This window comes from Pyrgilauda ruficollis, unplaced genomic scaffold (genome assembly GCF_017590135.1).
Source record: "Pyrgilauda ruficollis isolate IOZ18807 unplaced genomic scaffold, ASM1759013v1 scaffold25, whole genome shotgun sequence".
Taxonomy (NCBI): Eukaryota; Metazoa; Chordata; class Aves; order Passeriformes; family Passeridae; genus Pyrgilauda; species Pyrgilauda ruficollis.
In genome coordinates, this window is record NW_024523822.1 from 15,799,465 (window position 1) to 15,817,261 (window position 17,797).

The following is a 17,797-nucleotide window of genomic DNA, read 5'->3' on the forward strand; positions in this document are numbered from 1 at the left end:
GACAATGACTGTTGTTTTGCCCAATGCCACTAAACAAGAGAGAACCTGGAAAGTATTTATTTTTGAGCGTTTACCACAGAGCATAAATACTGCAGCTCCTCCCTCTTGCTGTCTCAGAACTGGGGCAGAACTGGACAAGTAGAAGTCTGTAAATTTGCCTGGCCAGGAGGTTTACACAGGAGGTGGAGTTTTCTGGGGCACTGGCAGCCAGCAAGGCTGCAGGGCAGACACGTGGCTGGCGTTCCGCGCCTCGGCGTGCCCGGAGCCAGCGCAGCTCCACGGGGCAGGGTCCCGGTGCCACCACAGCACTGGCTGCTTGGGAGCCCCTCGGCCTCACAAACCTCACCAGAGTGCTCCTGCATCCTCCTGGGGAGCTGCAGAGGTGCTTCACCACCGTGAAAAATGGATTACTAATTCAGCACTCTCCTGAGCCTACATACGAAACCTAGCTGTCTGTCAGGTCAGAGGGGGAAAACATGGCAGAAAGAGAACTAAAAAGTGTAAAAAAAATAACATGGAGGACACCAAGGAATTAAAATGTAGAGTGTACCGTGTTGCACATATTGCAGAGACAGCATCTACCTGGTCTCTCCAATGATAAGGCATGACAGGAAGTTTAATAAGAGAAGAAAGGGGTTAGGATCTCTGGCAAGATCTCCTTCTTCTTTTTGGAATGCATTAATAAGTCCAATATTTTTGTCTCCCTCATCCTCACACTTCAAAAAGTTTACATGTTGCCCTTATCATTGCTGCTTTTCAACGGGCCCTAGCCAAGCATCCAGCATTTATTTTCTACACTTTGTGCTGTCCCTGTCCCCTCCTCTTCCTGTGCAGATACGCTGGAGCATGCATCCGATGGTGCCTGCAGCAGCCCACTGCTGCACTGCCAGAGCTCCCACTCACCAGCCTGCAGCAGACACTCGTGGGCATCACTGCCTAACCCTCACCTTGTCCAAGATACTGGGCAGCTCCTCTGTGCCTGCCACAGGGGGTTGCTGGCCAAATGATTCAAACATCTTATTTTGGGCTATCAGCTGCTTGGCTTAGGCCACTGTGCTGGGGCAGAGTTCATTTTCTTCACAGTGGCTGCTATGAGGCTGTGGTTTTGATTTGTACTAAACACAGGGTTGACACTCTAGAGATGTTTTTGTTATTGCTGAGCAGGGCTTGCACAGAGCCAGGGCCTTTTCTGCTTCTCATATGGTCACGGTGGTGAGGAAATTGGGGGTACCTGGGAGGCTGGGAGGAGACACAGCCAACCCAGGTGACCCAAACTGGCCTAAGGGAAATTCCAGAGCAAATGACATCATGCTCAGGATATAAAGTGGGGGGAAGAAGAAGGAAGAGGAAGACATTTGGAGTGATGGTGGTTGTTTTCTCAAGTCACCATTACATGTGATGGTGCTCTGGTCTCCTGGAGTGGGAAGCAGTGACTTAATTTCTTGTTTTGCTTCATTTTTTATGTAGCTTTTGCTTTCCCTACTAAACTGTATTTATCTCAGCCCATGAGTTTTCTGGCTTTTACCCTTCCAGTTCCCTCCCTGACCCCACTGATGGGAGAGTGAATGAGTGGCTGCCTGGGGCTTGGCTGCTGGCTGGGGTTAAATCACAACAGCCACCAAATGCTGTGGTGATGATCAAGGAACTTAAAATGTGATTTAAGGTTTCCAGAGGTGTGCAGAATAAAGGGCTGTGATGTCCTTGCAGACATCTGTTTTGGTGAAGACTTTTTCTGTGCTGATATCCTCAGACAGGGACATACATTGGCATTGCAGTTAGTGGGCAAGTGATTATTTTGATGATATCTAGAATCATCAGAGCACCCTGACACAACAGTATTACAACAGAAGATGGATCACATCCACCAAAAAAAAAATCCTGCCAGGAATTTACTTCCAGGCATTAGATTTTAAAAAGAGGATATACTGCTTGCAGGTTTCAGACAACAAAAGTCACTCTCAACTGTATTAATCCTTTCCTAAGGAAAGTTAAGATGGGACTTAGGCAAGTTGAAATGTGAAATGCGTGAAAAGAATCCCTCTTAGCTGTCTCAGAAGATTGAGAGTCCAACAAAAAAATATCAAACCAAAATCAGTCTCCCAAACAGATGAAAAAACCGAGAACATCAACACCAGGCATACATTCATTGGTTTCATTAAACTAAATCTTCTGGGAAGACTTTTGTCTTCACCTTGTTTTTTCTGCTCTGAGCAGAAACTCCAGCTTGCTGGTTACCCATCTGCTTCACCTTTAGAGGTTTTGCTGTTCCTTGGGCTCCTGAAACCACATGGGCCAATGTGTCCCAAAGCAGCACCAAAGACACATGTGCGAGCACTGGAACTTGATGTGATGGACACCAAGGCTGTGGGAGCTGCAGGTGATGTGCCCTGGAGTCCAGAGCCAGCACAGGCAGGAGAGGGGCAGTGGGGACAGCTGTGTGCCCCTGTCCTTTTAGCAGCTCCTAACAATAACAGGCACATGCAGGGAAGGCACAGGATGTGTGAGGCACCTGATGGACCCTGAGAGCACTTCTTTAAGGGTTAATTAAACTGTGAGCAATGGTACATGGTCTTCCACCTTTGTGAGTCTGATTCTGGTGTGGGCTGTGGTAATTGTTACTACCTCATCAGTGCTTATGAGGAGTTTGAGGATGAAGAGCAGTTCCCAACAGGCAGCACAGATGAAGACATGCTCTTCTGAGGGCAATGGGAGCATTGTGAGGATAGCTATGCCAGGGGCTCTGCAAATGTTCCCTGGCTGGTTTTCTTCACTGGCATGGAAAAACCTAAGGAACTACCTCGCAGAAGCTAGAGGTTGATCAGCCATGGGCACTCATTTGCAGTTTTCAGGGAGAAGCAGGTACAGCAGGAAATGTGAAGCCTTAGAAACTGCATTTCAACTGTGCACAAAGGTGCAATTGCAGAAGCATTAGCATAAGACGAATGCATTTGCACCTACAAAGTAAGCCCCTTTCAGTGGTACAAATGTGTCAAAAATTTATGTGAAAAATTGCAAAACAGTTAGAAAAGAAATCTGCTTTTGAAATTGCAACCTGGGCCCTACTTCTGAAGAGCCTTTAATCTTTCCCCGGTTTCTGAATTCAGAAAGGATTTTCTCCACATTTGAGTTCATCTGTCTCCCCTTTTAATAGCAGTCTAATTATGATTATCTATTAATAATTTATAAGAATGATCAGGCCTTTCCCTTCTCCTGTGTGTGAGATAACACATGGCATTTACAACCCCCCCCTTTTTCTTGAGCCAGATGAATATCCCCATCATGAGGCATCAAAATGTTAAGGAATGGTCAAGGAGCTCTACAGTAGCATTATTTCCAAAAAGAATTCCAGAAAGGTTTCTTAAGAAATACATTTACTACCAATGACAAGGATAGTGATTCATAAGCCATAAAGCCTTGCAAAGTCAAGATCACACATGACAACTTTTCCATGTGTTGGGTAGCTTCCGTTTTTCACCGTGTCAGTTTTCTAATGTGGATTCTGATAATGATGAAAGTATTTCCTTAGGGGAGAAAACTCATCAAGATGCTGAGCTTTTTTCCCAGTGACCAATTGCATGTCATGAAAACCAAGGTCTGAAGCCAGCTGAGGACAGGAGCAGTTGGACAGGTACAGAAATCTCACTGCTTGGCAAGGTCCCAGACAATTTTTACTTACCTCTAGTGTAGTCAATACAATCTTCTCAACTGAAGAAAAATAAGCCTCCCACAAGAACTGTGTCTGCTGTCTAAGTGCTAGGATTTTATCCTGATGGATAGACCTGATTGTAGAAGGAATCTGTAATACAAGATGTAATATAGTCAGAAGCTTGATAGACCTGATTGTAGAAGGAATCTGTAATACAAGATGTAATATAGTCAGAAGCTTTAGAAACAACACAATCTCATCAAATGGATATTCTGCTGACAAGCCCTCTCCTCCATTAGCAGGTTGTACAGCTTCAGCACTCCAGTTCAATGGACATGTGTGTCAACAGTTAAAACCTTGATGTAAAACCAATGAGACACAACCCTTTATAACCTCTGATATTGAATATATTAATTTTTTTAAATCTGCTTCCTTTTAGTTTTTGATTGTTTTATGGTAATGAGTGGTGTGGCACAGTAAGGAGCTCCTCCATGTAGTCCTCATGCTTTTCATCCCACAAAACTCTTCATGGACTAGTATTTTAACAACCTAGTACCTGCAGGGTCGGAGAGTTTAACAATAATCCCCACATTCCAAGTATATTAATGCGATCTGGAATTGCTTTTACCACAGCATGGCAACACTAAGTGTCCTAAGGAAAACATAGCAACACCTTAAGTAAGACTCCACTTTTTGGGAGCCTGTGGATCAAATTGCATTTTAGTAATTACCTTAGGTGGAAAGAATAACATCTTCCACAACATCTGTTATTCACAAGCGAAAACAGTGCTCATTTTTGCCCTCTATCCATAACCTACACGTTAATTTTGTGTAAGTTGCCTTATAAATAAACCCTAAATTTTCCTGCTGCAGCTCTTTTCCATTAAAAAATGTAACTGCTCACTAGAACAGAAGGAAAGAGCTTCATGTCTACATCTGTCACCATCCCCATGTCCCTCTCAAAACTAAGGTGTGCATATGCCATTTTTAAACTCAGGACATTGACCAAGGCCTCCAGCACAACTTGGACAATGCAAAGTGACATAATCAAGGGGATTTAACTGGAATTTGCTTCAGTGATGAGGGCCAGTCACAGCACTAGAAAGTCATTTAGAATATGTTGCTGCTTTGTGCTTATCTTTTTCTAGAAATGAACAGTTGTGTTCACACACACACACACACAATCACTCAATCACTTTTGTGATTTCTAACTGGAATCACAGAATTGTTTAAGCTAAAAAAGACCTGTAAGCTTATCGAGTCCAACCACTAAATTATGCCAACTTGTTCTCAGACACTGATTTCTCATAAATCTTTTACCTGAGTCATTAGTTTTAAAAGCAAATACCTGGGCTGTGTATTTGGTCCTTGCGCCTTCCAGCTTATTCTGAAGTTTGCCTGCATCCCACCACATTCAACCCTTTCCTGACCAAAACACATTCTGCTTATTCCTAAAATATTCTGAGAAGAGGTGGTGATTATTATTTGCTTTCACATATTCCCAAATCAAATCATTTCCCATGAAACCTCTTTCCTGAAGAAAATTTGCAACTTAAAAAATTTACATGTAAAAAATTTTCACAAGAACCACCGAATTCTTTACTTGCAGAGTTTGCAACTAGGTCTGGACACTTTGCCCATGGCTCCACTGGGTGCAGTGTCAGATGGGCCAGTATTTGCTCTCTCAGCCCTTCAACTCTTAGACCATCATCTTAGAGACACTGCTAATATAATAAAGACTTAATAATAATAATAAAAACTTTGGGCTTATGAGAGAGTCAGCACTGCAGCAAGGTGGAGCAGAAGAAAATGGTCAGATCGCCCAAGATGCTGCTGTATTTCCCTCCCCTGTAGGCCCTTTAAGTAAAACATAGGTCTTTGGGTAAAATACTCCCTGCAAAAGTATCATGAAAGACAGAACTTGAAAACATGTATTGGCACATGTCTAAGAGATCGCATCACTATTCATGATGTGCTCCAATAAGGATAATAAACATTACCTGTACTGGCTGCACAGATGTGTATTAATCACACACAGAAACATTATTAGTAGCAAAGACAAGATTTAAGTAACTTCATAGTGGCAATACAACATTTTCTCAATAAACATTTAATGGCAATATGTGCAACCTCGTGTGTGTGCATACATGTGTAATCCACCCATAAAATCAATACTTAACCCCCACTACATCTTACGAAAGGGAATGCTGCTCTGACTATGAAGGTTACTGCACAAAGTTATGATTTTACACACCATACCAACGCTCCTGAGTGCCAGCAAACACAGTGTCAAGGTTTAAAAGAGCCTTGATGGGGGCTCTGTTACAACAGCTGGAAAGAAAAATCAGAGCTCCCATTTTAAATGCATTTGCCTATTAATCTACTTGTTCAGAAAGACAGGTGGGGAAAATGATGTATTAATACTAATCCAGCATGATTACATTGGAATTATTAGAACTTTAATAAAAGGTCATTTCAGCAATGAGTAGGGGGGAGGGAAAAACCACCCTGCACAAATAAATGCAGAAAAGCTCCCAGCACTATGATGAGGAGAATATGCAAATAAAAACATCCGAGTTGCTCTCAAACAGGAAATGAAAAACTGTAACATAACAAAAACATTTCCCAGAGCAGACATTCAGGCCCTCTGCCAGCTCTTTTAAAAACACTGTTAATAACAGAGCAGTAGCTGTTCAATATGGAAGCAGCTGTGTGAAGTGAACGAATGGCACGTTACCGGAAAACATGAAGATCAGCAAATTATTATTATTTAAAGAGAGACATAATTTTGCTCAGAAAAAATGTGTTGTCCACAGAAGCAAAAATCAAATGGCCCTTTTATATTTGTAGCTTGTATGACATTAAGTAGAATAGGCATGACATTGCAAGACTTGCTAGGCCAGCTCTTCACAAATATTTACTTCCTTAGACAAGTTAACAGCCATTTGATGACATTGCAAAGACACTTTGTTTTAGGGTGCCACCACACCTATACCTTTGAGGGCTTCTCTCTGTGGAGGACACTAAATTCAAGGATATTAAAAAAAAAAAAAAATCACTTTTAGTGGCTACTTTGCTACTTTGTGCTTATTCCAGATCTTGGGGATCTCAGCCTTATGCTGGACAATGGCACTTTGGAAAAAACAATTTCTCAAGAATGTCTCCTAACATGAACTTCTCTGCAGAATTTATGGAATATATTTGGACTGTAATACCCACTAACATAGCTGAAAGAACCAAAACAACCATAGTGCATTTAAAACCAAAGTAGATGCTGAAAGTAGCAGGGAATTTGTAACTTCTCAACCCATTTTTGTTCTATGACCTCAAGATTCACAGTAAGTGACATGAACACTGTTTCAGAAAGCAATGCTACATGGTCCACACATCAGAAAAGGGAGAGATTCTGCTTCCCATCAAATTGTTAGATGGTAACTCCTGCCTGAGAAAATACCTGCTTTCCTGAGGATACCCTTGAGGATAAACTATTTTTTAAGGACTGGGGCAGAATCCACCCTCAAATGTTTTCCCTTTCATCACAGTACCTGGGCAGGTCTACCTCAGATTGGCATCCAAGTGCTCCACTTGGATGGAGAAGAGATTTCATGCTCTTTGCAAAAATAAAAATCTCCTGCACTTAAGAATGTGGCCTGGTGGCTGCAATGACCTTCAGGTCAAATAAGGAATGATGTCATATTAAATGAGTTCACAGCCAGTCTGACACAGACAATCCCTTCATGATCAAAAAACCTTTTACAACCCTGACCTTTTGGATTCATCTTCCCTGTCCATTTAGATGGTAGCAGCAATAATCAAGTGACGGGCTGAAGGCCGCGGTCTCTTTCTTACCTGTAATAACAATCTCTCATCGCCGATGATGGCAGCTTGGTTCCAATCAATCACTTCCGAGAACGGCAACTCCCATCCATTGCTGAGCATGACCGGGACGCAGGCAGCCTGTGGGCACAGAGGCACACCACCGTCAGCAGGGCAGCTTCCAGCTTTCCACCAGGACCCTGACCCCCTCCTCTGCACAAGCTCCGGTGAGGCAACGAGGCAAAGAACACCAGAAGCCAGAAGCCACAGCAGGGCAGCCCAAGTGTTTATAGTTTTCTATTTTGGGCTTATTCACGTGTACGGAAAGGTGGGGTTTGCACGGACAGTGGCATTTGCAATCTGGTGCTTACGCTGCCAGACAAGGGCAGAACTGTTCAATGCAGCAGATGGAACACTGGAGAATTTAATACAAAATGATGGCCTTCCTTGCTGCTTTGTGAACCACTTAGCAGGGAGCAACTTCCCTAGCTTTTATAGTATGTTGCTGACAACCCTACAGAAAATACAGATCGTATTTAACTCCTCACCACCTTTCCCATGAAGGAGTAAATTCTCTATCCTGTTTGGTATCAACTCTCGAAATAGAGGCAGCTGCACAAACAGAACTTGTCTGTCATCACCTGTCTACAAAAAGAATTGTTGTATGTCCTAAAACAAAAAAAAAAAGCACACACATTTAGTGTCTATTTCTTAACAGTATGATCTGTGTAAACTAATTAAACTTTTACGAGTTTTACAAGTTCTTCTGCACTGGCAGTTTGCGAATACTTAGCAAATATGTCAGTATTTCCATAAACAAATGATCACCACTATGTTCTGGTCAGCTCAATCACAATGTAAGATCCAAACCAAACACCTTCAGATGTGATGAAATAACCTAGTACCAGAGGATTTTTATCAAACCTGTGCTCTGGTTCAGTTTCTTTTGGATCAAACCAAGCTTAAGTGCTCTGAGTTTGGTCCAGACCACGGTTAAGGCCTCCCAAAAGATGGTAAAAAGGGGCATCTTTCAGACTGCTGTACCTTCCTTGGTAAGATGCATCATGCAGAGCATCTTAAGACTGGTCAAATCTACATTACAGCAGTGATTATTATGCGTAAACAACTGTGATCTTCTGTAAGGAATTATATCAGTGCATGAAAAAGGTCAACCAGAAAACACTTAGTAATGTGTTTTCATGTTTAAAACATTGCACTAATGTGGATTAGGACTTTCAACACCACCTGGATCCAGACAGAAACTGGGAATACATGATTACTGGTGAATACTGCTGCTAGCCTGATAGTGAAATCCTCAGTTGCCTGCATTTTATCATTAACCAGGAGCCCACAAGTGCTCTGCAGTGAGATACACTCCTTGCTTTCTCCTCCTGAGATGATGTATCTAACAGAAGCTGCATGACTTTGAGCCCAGACTAGAGCTAAGGAGGATCCTCCTCTTCAGGAGGATCTGAAGTGACTTGTCATCTCATACAAGCCAGTCCCACTTCTTCCTCTGAGGAGACTGGAGAGAGTAACAGCATTTTTCAGGCTATTAATCTTTTCTTTAGTAGGAGAAAGAGGCAGGTGACAGTCTAGAACTCAGATCTCAAATGTGATTGCAGGCGCAGGGTTCAGTGGTTACCCCTATGTGTCCAGGCCATGTAAGGTATCCAAAAAACCCATCAAAGGTGGGCAGACATGACAGAATCTACTGGAGTCCTTCTGGAGAAGCAGCAGAAAGCCAGAAGGGTTTTGAGGTACCCTGGGCTTCTAAAATGACATAATATACCTACACTTAGGTACATGAATCCTGCTCAGCACTGCAGTGAACAACACTCTCTAACAGTGTCTGGAACATTTTATGGTTGATGATGAAAAGGGATGGGATGCCATTCATTAACAGCTTTACTGTCAATGCTGGGACACTTTCCAAATGGCAAAACAACAGCTGGAGGCAGGACCCTGTAAGGTGTGTTAATTTGCCATTTCACTGAAACCAAGCACCTCCTTCTCTCCACTCCAGCCTCCATGGCAATCCAGATGCCAGACCCACAGGGGAGTCGCAGCACCTCACAAAATGCTCTCTATGCTTGACTGAAGATCCAAGATTAGGCTGATGTTTGCCCAAAAAAAAACCCAAAACCCCACCAGACATGCAGAAGGTGGAGTAGGCAGGTGTCAGACTTGACCACTGTGCTGCCTGGCCACAGGGACCCTGGAGCCCTTTTGTATTGCCTTCTGCAGCTGGCCCACAGTAAAAAGGGGATCACTAACCAAAACATGTTTTAAAAGGTGAAGGATATTCAGGTGCTGTCCCAGACAGCACACACACTCCCTGAGATCAGCTTATATCCACTGTCATGTGAATTTTCCATCTGGAGCTTTAACATCTCCAGGCCACCTTCTGTGTGTTCAGCAAGCACCATCTCAAAACTGGCAATGCATAAACAAGTCTGTTTTGGCTAAGTGAAAAAAAAAGCTACTTTTACTGCCCCAGGGCTTAGGTGTAAAGGCCAGTGTCTCCCAGGGGAAGTCTCAGAGCTTGACAAAATACTGGTCTTAACCAATCTCTCAGCCTCACCACATCCAGGGAAACCCTTTTCCTGGAGACAGAGCAATCCAACCTTCAGATGAGTTCAGTGCCTCAGCCCCTCCTGGGAAGAAGCTGCCAATTGCTCCAGAAGTATGAATAGAGGCTTTCGCAAAGTGGATTACTGTCCACTAGGGAAATGAAACACATTTCCCTCCTCCCCACCTCCCTGCTATTGCACACTGAATTGCAGCCAGCGTAGTCACTGCTTTCAACTGCAGCTCTTACCTGCAAGGCTTCCAAAAACCTGAAAGAGCCAAGCCTGCGGCCACGGGGAACCAGACAGAAAGTGGCATTGTGCAGCATTTCACGGTAATCATACCTAACAAGAACAGGGGAGAAAAGAGAAAATTCAATTAGCAGTGAGTCTTTGAATAACTGGGCGTGAAAATGCAAACAGCTGTTGAGACACATCTGGATAAAATCATCCCCAACCAAGACCGTTCAACACCAGGTTAACCAACTCCCTCCATGCATATGTGTCAGCCTCCTCTCTGGCTCCTTTTTGTTCATCCTCAGGAGCAACCACCATGGGAGAATGCTGGGGGGAGAGTGGTAATGAGACTGATAAGGAAGGAAGTAATTTTGCCTTTGCAATAATGAGCCAGTTCTGTATAAACAGTGTGTGACTTCCAATAACAAACGCACATTAAATATTTTGATACCCAAAGCATTGTTGCAGCACTTCTGTGACCCTGACTTCTATTCAGATTTAGTCAAAGCCATGCATAACTGTGTTCACAAGAGGTTTGTACAAAGCAAAAAAATATTCAAGCTATGCCAAAGAAATATTTCCTTATCAAGCAGGCACTACAAAAGGGATGGAGGGATACAATGACTCACTTGGTGGTTATTGTAAAGTGTGGAGAGAGGAATATATGACCAGATTTTGGCAATTAATCATAGCTACAATGATCCATGCTTCTCTGAATGAAAGGGCTGATAGACACTTCTGGTTTTTTTTTTTCCCAATTACATCAATCACCACAAAATCATTCACCAAAACCACACATGAAATCCCAACAGCTTCCCGCCTGTTATTAGCAAATGTACTTCTGACAAGCCCATGGCACTGTGAATGGCATTGACCTCATCTGAGTCAAAAGGATCCAGACTGAACACCCTCCATTCTCCAAAGTGTCCTGGACTCTGCACATAGATGCTATTTTGACAGCAACTTGTAGCAATGAATTTTCTGACACCAATAGTCTAATTTTACCATGTCCTACAAGCAGAACAATTTTTTTTGTGTCTGTTTTGTGTCTATGTGCACACATACACATATATATACATGATAGTATTTTACATACAAAGAAGTTAGGATCTATGTTTATATTCTCACACAGGCCAGACAGATGGGAGTAAGCCAATTTTCAATTATAAGCTCTGTCTTTAGGAAGAGACATCTTGCAAAGGCCCATTTGCTTAAACAAGCGTGTATAGCTAATTTGCAAAAGAAAAGGTCACCGTGAATGGATTAAGATTATCTCCACTGAGAGTAAAATAAAACCCCTCATTGCATTAATTAAAACTACAAAACAGACTTCAAAGTCCCTTTTTTCTTTTGAATCCTATCTCAACTTTGGTTAAAATATATATATACATATTCTATCTGAGTGGCAGCCATTTATTTTTCTCTGCGTGGGATAGAGATTGGCAGCCATGTCCCAGCTCACCAGTCAGCAGCACTGACACAGCATACAGGGGAAAATATTAGGACTGGAATACAAAAAACCCAAATTTTAAAAAAAGTTGCCATTTTTAAGCACTCCTTTTTTACATATTGAGAGGTCTGAGGCTCTTTGCTTTTACTGTGTATTGTAGGACAACAAATATTAATAAATACCAAAAATAGAATACCCCATAGGGCTAGAATACACTAGTCAGAAGTTCCCCATCATTAGCTAGCTAAAAACATGAAATCCTGTTAATACCCCAGAATGCAGCATTTTCCACAAAATATTGATGGCAAAACCAGAACACAAAGGAAAGCAGAGAGCAAGGCCACTGCAAGTGAGTCTTCCATATCCCAGTGACATCCTATACTGGGCACCTTTTCTGTCATATCTAACTTGCTGGTATCAGTATAGATTTACAAAGAGAAAAAAAAATGTAAGAGGATTCTGTTGACCATTTTCCACCTCGAAACCAGTTAGCACCTTGCCCCCATTTTAAGCGTTTTAAAACTTAACGTGTGATTTATTGCGGAGGTCTGTAATAGCACAGTTCCTAGTCATCAATTTATCTACATCATAAGTACACAGAAAGCCCCATCCTAACCTTTATGTATGGGCACAAAATAACTACTCGCTTCAGGGAGGACGCACAAATACAGAAGGAAGATCCAGAGTAAAGTAATATCCATCAAGAGCTGCTGAAGTGAATGAATCGCACCAGAGATTCTATTGAACAAATTTCCCTGCAATTTCTACCAAAATGCTTTAAGGTGACTCAATGGGATCTTTGAGCTCAGTGATAAGGGACCCATGCCCACTTTAAACCCCTCAGAGACCACTCTGGGATCAAGCATCTATTTGAAATCTGCAAACATGAGGTGCTGTTTTTACTCCTTTGAGTTCATGGGTAGCACACCAAGCAGTGGGAGCACTCTGCCTCAGCTGGGAGACAGAAGATGGCCCAGTATGTTTAAATACAAATTTGGGAACACTTTTTGTGCAACACATGTAACCAGCCCCAAACATTTCTGTCAGGTTGCAAGCATAGCTTTGTAACTGGAAGCATCACTTACAGAGGAAATAATGTACATGTATGTTTTTTTTTTTTTTGGGTTTTTTTTTTTTTTTTTTTTTTTTTTTTTTTTGACTGCCAGGAAGCATTTGGAAGAGACCTTGGCCAAAAAAAATCACTTGGTAAATGAAACTCCAGCCCACAGACCATGATGAGGACAGAAGTCTCAGGGCAACTTTCACTTTCAGACTCCTTCCTATTCAGCCCAGACAGAACCATGCACACAGCAGCAGGTTTGATTTTTGCCAGCATTCTGACAGGGACTGCAAAATGTTTATGTACATTTTCTACCACATAGTAGAAAGCATACAGCATTACACCTGAAAGCATCTCTGAGCTTTCCTTAACTCAGACTTAAAATACTTTCAGTGAAGTGAGTGCAATAATCTCTATGATTAAAGGTAAGTATCTGAGTTAAGTACTTGCTGGACTTGAAATTTCTCCTTCGCTTGTCCAGGAGAGAAATCAGAGCTGGCACAGACTTCCAGCAACACCCTCTCAGCTGGAGTACTGATGTTGTACATTAAGTACCAATCTGGCATTTAATGCAAACATCAGTACTGCATCAACAACAGGCTTTATTTCCCCACTATCTCCACTGACTAATCTCAGCAAAACCTCAGGGAGGCAATCAAGTATGAGAACCTCCACTCGCAAGTGGAGGAGGCATCTTAAGCTACGGAGAAAATAGTCAAGTGTTTAGAAGAGGTTCTTCCAGCGTTTCCTCTCATTCTTCTGCCCAGCAATGGGGGTTAGATCTGTTTCCAGAACTACTTATTACCATTAGCTGGTAACATCTGAAGAAGGCAGGGACATTTGTTACGGTCTTCCAGCTTGCATTGCTGTGGCTTCTGCAAACTTGGAGCTGCCAGTGTGTGTGGACAGCTCTCCTTTACCTGCCTACAGAGACCCTCTTTTTTTACCTAGCTTTGGAGTTTTTTCAGGCTCCAGAAAATCAGAGCAAAGACCAGCACTGCAGAGCACTGAGCAGGGGCTGGCTGGGCACTTCTTCCTTACTTGTGCTGCTTTGGTGTTGCAATACTTCTGGCACTTTCCTTTCCTTCTGGCAGCTTATCTTCCCTAGCATTTACTGTAGAAAAGCTTTTAGAGGAGTCCTCTGCTTTGCTCAGAAGGTATTTATTTCCACAAAGCTCCAGGTTTCCACATTAGACGACTGGCGGGGAGTTGGGGCACATGCTTATTGCTCATACATTCCTGATTTCTTCATTCTGCACGCTTGCACAGAGGTAGCATTTTACTGCCAATTTTAGGGTCGGCTTGGCCTGGGTCTCAGCTGCAGCATTCAAACGTTAAAATCCAAAATGCATATGCCTTAAAAATGACAGTTGGGTCTTCAAAACTAAAATAGCTAAAGATTTAATCCAAAGCTGGCATCCCTCTATAAGTATTAGAGGCAAGTTTTATTAACTTTCAGGCTTCATTTCATAATGATTAAGTATACCTTGTTCACAGCTAGTACCTTTTTAGGCAGCATAAAAGAATAGCTCTATTTGCAATCAATTCTAATTTATTCACAACTTAATTGAATTATTCCCTCCCTGCCACCACCCATAGCTGAGGAAATATGTTTGGCCCCATCGATCACCCAGGTGTAAACACTGCAGGGCCATGTGGGCAATTATCCAGAGGAGAAACACTGCCTGGCCAAACCATTTTAACTCCTTGATCCAACACACAGTGTCTGTCTTCCCCCATCCCCCTTTTTTCTTTTTTTTTTTCTTCTGATGTGCCGACCATGTCAATCGGCACATGGATTAGAAAGCTGTTTGGCATTCCTGGTTCTCCATTATCCCAAGGAGCCCTGGCAGGCTGCAGGAGCTTTGCATTGACTAATCAGCCATGCCATACATTCCTTCCTACAGCTTAAGCATTTCCCCATGTCACTACACTGTAGAGATTATAGGCTAGCCTGGGAAATATTTGCACTATCAATTTTAGTATAAACTATTTTTTGAAAGCCACTTCTTCATCACCACTGATTGAAGAGAGGTCTAAAATCTAAAAAGACTGTTTAGACCAGCAGATATGTCTAGATGCAGTAATTATCATAACACTTTATCTGACTATATGTCACCTGTCATGTAGACAACATGTTTTTTGACAGGATACAATCACCATTCCCGTTTCACAGATGAAACCTGAGACACAAATGACTGGCGGCTTCTCCAGCAGCTAGAGGGACCCTGAGAATGCTAACCACAGCATCCTGACCTTACTTCTTCCTCTCTGGTGATGCAGCATTCACTCAAATCCAGCTGCATGTTATGGCTATTAAAATTCAGATGGAAATACGAGAGCAGAACCTAAGCCAAATACAACAGGTTTAAGTCAAATCAAATGCAATGGGTTTAGCCCAGCAGTACATATTTTAACAGTGCCACACATAATCCATCTTCTGGAAGACGCTGGAGCTCATCTTTGGCAGGGACTATCAGCACATTCCGCTGTAGATGTCAGATGCGACTAGAGCTGCTTTTTTACTTCCTGAGCCAAAAAATTGTGATGGCACTTAACCAACTATGTCCAAGGCTCCCACTCTGAATCTGCAAACCCATGAATGCACACTGCATCTTCCAGAAGTTTCTGTATCATATAAAGTACTACAACAAAGACAGACAGTAAAACCTGCAACACAAGGGTAAATGGAGAAGTGTTTCTTGGTTTTCTAGTATATTAGTTTTCAGCTATTAACCAATTGACCATTTTTCCATATGTAAATGCTTAATACAGATGGCTTTGAACTACTGGCTGGAAAGCCTGAGAAGAAACCCCACTCAGTCACACGGAGAATCTCGTTGCTTAGTTTCCACTAAGGTATGTTGGCTTTTAAATAAACTGTCAAGTAAAACTTGGCATTGAAAACACCAAGTGAGTAACTGCCTTTGTAGAAGAGCTGACAGCTCGGCTGTGTGTCAGATAGATGGCTGCCCAGGACTGAGCTGGGAAGGCTCACGCATCCTGCTTGGAAGGGTGCCACCACTACGAGCTGCTTGCCCCTGGATTTACGGCTGCGCAATGCTTTGGGGTGATCTGAATGCTGGTTAACTGGCTACTGGCAGTTCATCTCCTGCTCTGCAAGCGCGGCTTCTGGAATTAAAAAGTTTGGAGGTGCAAAAACATAATTGGAAAACTTTTTTTTCCCTGTTTAAAAGGCTAATTGATTTCACAGGTGTTTAATTATCATTTGCTGTGAGATAATACCTTGTAGTGCCATAAAAAATGGATTTAATTTTCAAGTGCTTGCAAAACCATTGCCAAAGCCAAGTTAGAGCGAAAGCTAGATAATTATTCTATAAATCAAACACACTGCCTCCTTTCTTTGAAATTTTTAATACTTGGCTATAATGATATCTGACGACCTTGAAACTAACATAAAAAGGATTTTTTTGCCAAGTGCTGAAAAACAGCCGTTGGAGTATTTCTTTCAGTCTAGCTCGTCACTGCAGCCACTGCCATCACACTGCCCAAGCTGCTGGACTCCAAGGGATGCTACTGTCTAACTACAGCAGCAGGCGTGAACAGCGACTTCAGAACACTGGTAACGGCTGAGCATGGGTATGAGCAAGAGCTCAGTATGAAAATTCTGAATAATTCTCCTAGGCCTTGCAATGGAAATGAAACTCTGTAAGCATGCAGCAACTAACCGTGAAGCACAACTGTTTCCTCCATTTCACATCAGCATCTTCTTTTAATTGAGAAGGTTGGATTAGCAAAGAAAAATGGAAGTAGACTATTCACTTTAAAGCACTGCCAAAGAAACTTTATTTTACAGTTAAGATGGACAGTAGCCCTTAAAACTGAAAGTATCTTTAAAGTCTTCAGTGACATCACTGTTGGATTCAGTTCACTTCAATATTATGCAGAAAAAACATTTGGATACACAAGCCGTTAACGTCAATGTGCATCCCAACAAATAAAAATGCTCTAAAGATTTCTGTCTAAATATTTACACATAACATCCTGTAAATCTATATGATGCATGCAAGGCATGCACAACACTTGGATTGCAAAATGCAATCCAACTGGCTCCCAGTGTAGCAGCTAGACCACCCAGAACAAGTATCTTACTCAGCAAATGTGGTCTCACCAACATCATTTGATATTTAAAGATAACTGCTTATTTAGCAAGTGTACCAGAGTGGGTTTGTAAGTGGCAAGTCAGAGGCAAACCTTGCAGAGGTGCCTCTCTAGGCAGTGTTATGCCTCAGTTACCAGCAGCCTGCTAATGGCACTGTGTAGTGCTTCTTCTAAAACCAAACACTGGCTCGTAGGCTTTGAAGTCCTCTAAGAGCGCCTGCTTCACAGCTGCATCTCACTGTGCTGGCAGCAAGAAACTCACATCATGCCTGAACAAGAAAAATCCACGAAGAAGCAAATGCAGTGCTCGCCTGTATCTTGTGAAGAATGTAAACACAGCCCCACATGTGGTAAATACCTCCAGGTCAGCGGGAAAGCAGCGATACTGATGCACACACGCACAGATACACACCCAGGAACACGCACACACAAAGCCACATGTTAAGGTTTTACCTGGCCTCAAGTCCCCTGACATGTCCTCTGAAGTGACAAAAGCATGTATGAATGTTCTTTGTCTGAAAAGTGCCCAGCTGGCACTTATTGACCACCAAGGTGCTGGATCCTTACAAGGTAAAGATCAGACCAAGCTATTAAGATGATCCAGCCGCTCAGACAGTCACTTTCTAACAGGATTCTTCTAACAATAAATAACACCAGCACTTTGCATCATTATGGTATCTCTACCTTGCCATTTTCTGGAGATCACAAACTCCTTTTAGAATAATTTAATATAAAGAACCCCAGTTTGCTGGCAGGAGAACAAACCAGCGCCTCCACCAATGAAACCACCATGTAGTCTGAACTTGGGCTTCATCTGCTCAGCCTTGCTCCTCAGTATTCTGCAAAGAAAAATGCAGGAGTAAGTTGAAAGTAGTATCTAACGCTTGATAGTCTGC

General features: G+C 42.4%; 1 protein-coding gene across 1 annotated transcript in view; it reads right to left on the reverse strand.

Moving 5' to 3' along the window:
- Window positions 1-17,797, reverse strand: part of EXT1 (exostosin glycosyltransferase 1) — a 176,309-nt gene that overhangs the window by 15,184 nt on the left and 143,328 nt on the right. Inside the window, exons 2-4 of the mRNA XM_041470729.1 lie at window positions 10,284-10,377; window positions 7,496-7,603; window positions 3,677-3,796 (exon numbers count right to left, since the gene is read on the reverse strand). Coding sequence (XP_041326663.1) covers window positions 3,677-3,796; window positions 7,496-7,603; window positions 10,284-10,377 — 322 coding nt within the window. The remainder of the gene's footprint in view (window positions 1-3,676; window positions 3,797-7,495; window positions 7,604-10,283; window positions 10,378-17,797) is intronic.